Consider the following 2,711-nt stretch of genomic DNA (forward strand, 5'->3'; position numbering starts at 1 on the left):
GTAGGCTACCTATAAATACAACCCTAGGGGCTGGATTCAATCTGCAGCACAGAAGATCTGCATTGTAGAATGGTATAAATCACGCTATAACACTGATCTTCACGCTACTGATTGATTTCAGCTCTAACAGTCAGACTCACTTCCACAGTGCAGTTCCCTCACTCATTCCACCACTACAGTCTTAATTTTAATTCAGCTATCACTCGTCAGTTCTGTCAAATCGATGGACTGTTCTTAGTGATGGGGATATGAAACGTCCTCAGCCATATGGCTGAAATCAATTTACCATGTGCCACACATCAAGGATCAGAGGTTTATCATTGGCTCAGGTTTGAAAGTTCACCTTTGGTATAAACTGTGTTGGGAGGACAACATTTATACAGTTAACATTCCTCTCTCTCTCTCTCTCTCTCTCTCTCTCTCTCTCTCTCTCTCACTGCTGCTACTGTACTTCCTGGATGGAAAAGTACCCCAGGCACACATGAACATTCGATTGAGAGAAGATTTTTTAACACTTTTACTTCAGACAGGCCCGTTTCTATGGGTTGGATTTTCGGGTAAACGACATTCGATCGCGACATCATTGCTTCTCAGCAGCTTTATCGGAGGCTGGTGGAGCTCACTGCTCTGCTCACACTCCTGGCCCTCACAGGTGAGAACTCTTTCTCTCTTTTTTTTGTCTCCCTCTCTCTCTAGCGCTCTTCTTATTCAAGTCTTTCTTTCAACTATCCTTCTGTCTCGCTCTGTCCCCCCACACCTTCTACTTCACTAGATAATGCATACAGAAGGGAGCAGAACATAGATGAACACAACCTCTGCAGTAACATCTGCTACACTGAAGTGTTAATTAATATAGTGAAGAACCTCAAGTTTGAAGGTTGATGATATGTTTTAGGAAGTTTTATCAGGTATCTGGGTTACTTAGGGAAAGTGATGAATTATTTCACATAGTGCTTGAATGCATAAGGAGTTTCTTTCTCGTGTGTGAGAAAGGGACGAGCATGGCAGACAGCTGAAAACAGACTTGGGAGATAAGTGAAATGTAGATTCTATTGTATATGTCATGTGTTACTGAAGAATAACTAGCCATGGTGTTTCTAATAATCCCTTTCATCTCAAAAGTATTTTCTAGCTCTCTATACCACCATTTTGCAAGAAGGGTTGCAGTGGGAGGGAAGAAAAGAGAAAGAGGGGGAAGTGTCAGAGAGAGGTAGGGAAATAAAGAGTGAGAGGGAGGAAGAAACAGGAGGGAGAATGAGATAGCTAACCAGGCAGATCTCTCAGTGGGATGTCTGACTCATTGTTAAATGTGAAAGAACTGCTGGGCTGATGAGAAAAGTTCAGCGGGGAAATTGCTCTGTTGATGTTCAGTGCTCATTAGTAACTTAGATTGGTGCAAAACACCTGCAAATCATTTCCTATAACCTCAACCATGTGCCCAATCTCTGGCTGTTTCTGTTAAGCCTCTATTGAATTTGTTGTGCTTTATCAAATCACAAACGAACTCAATAATCACAAACACCTCACTAAGTGTCCTAATTTATTTGATTTAACCTTTATTTAACTAGGCAAGTCAGTTAAGAACAAATTCTTCTTTACATTGACAGCCTAGGAACAGTGGGTTAACTGGCTTGTTCAGGGGCAGAACTACAGATTTGTACCTTGTCAGCTTGGGGATTTGATTTAGCAACCTTTCAGTTACTGGCCCAACACTCTAACCACTAGGCTACCTGCCGCTAATGACTAGCTTTATCAGATGTTTTCAGTGAGAGCAGCTTGCACAAGATCCTGAAGAAAATAAATGGTAATATTCGCAGAAATCTTTTACATACACACATTATACACTGTGCATACTTTACATTCTACTCCCTTTACATGTCTCCTCTCCGCCTCTCCCCAGTGGTGGGTAACAGTAGCACTCCCTCTAAGTCTGGAGTGGCAGTCGCTCCCACCAAGGCCAAAGAGTTGCTGGCCAAGCTACGAAGGCCCAAGTGGAACATCTGGAACCGCAGCAGGTCAGACGTGCAGCAGTGGATCATGCAGTTCATGTACATGGGCTTTGATGAGACGGTGAGTGGGGACAGGTTGGATGGGGTAGGGCTCTGAGTTTATTCTGTCCCTGGGACCTGACTAGGAAAAACTATAGGCCCTACTATGGGCCATTGTCATAGGCTATAGCCATGACAGGGAGGTTATCCTGGTCAGGTCTCAAGGTTGGAAAAACTCCTGGCGCTAGATACAGTATGGGACAGGGTAAAAAAATCCTTTAGCATGATAGATAGAGGAAGGGAGGAAGGGATAATCCCCAGCCTAATTCATAATCGTTATCAGACTAGATAAGAGCAGAAGGATGGTTCTGTCACAGCAGGAAACAGAGACTCTTTTCAAATGAGAGATAATTATCCTCCAACACTATGGACATCACTGGGCCTGAAACACCTTGAACACACACACATGCACGCGCATACACACACGCAAACACTCTCAAGCTTTCTCTTCTCTCTAGCTATGTTTCTTCCAGATCAATGGTTTCGATGGAGATTTTAACCTCCCTAGGGTATGTGGGACGTTAGCGTCCCACCTCATCAACAGCCAGTTATACTGCAGGGCGCCAAATTCAAAACAACAGAAATCCCATAATTGAAATTCCTCAAACATACAAGTATTTTACACCATTTTAAAGCTACACTTGTTGTAAATCCAGCCAAAGT

The 2,711-nt window shown here is 43.2% G+C and overlaps 1 protein-coding gene across 1 annotated transcript; it reads left to right on the forward strand.

Annotated features, from left to right (window-relative positions):
- Positions 1 to 564: 564 nt before the first annotated feature.
- Positions 565 to 2,106, forward strand: LOC129816200 (augurin-A-like; the record flags this gene model as incomplete). The annotated part of the gene is made up of 3 exons (XM_055870437.1): positions 565 to 652; positions 1,757 to 1,804; positions 1,901 to 2,106. Coding segments are annotated over 3 exons (342 nt in total), but the record flags the coding sequence as incomplete, so codon positions are not given.
- Positions 2,107 to 2,711: the final 605 nt, after the last annotated feature.

Source organism: Salvelinus fontinalis, chromosome 19 (assembly GCF_029448725.1).
Source record: "Salvelinus fontinalis isolate EN_2023a chromosome 19, ASM2944872v1, whole genome shotgun sequence".
NCBI lineage: Eukaryota > Metazoa > Chordata > Actinopteri > Salmoniformes > Salmonidae > Salvelinus > Salvelinus fontinalis.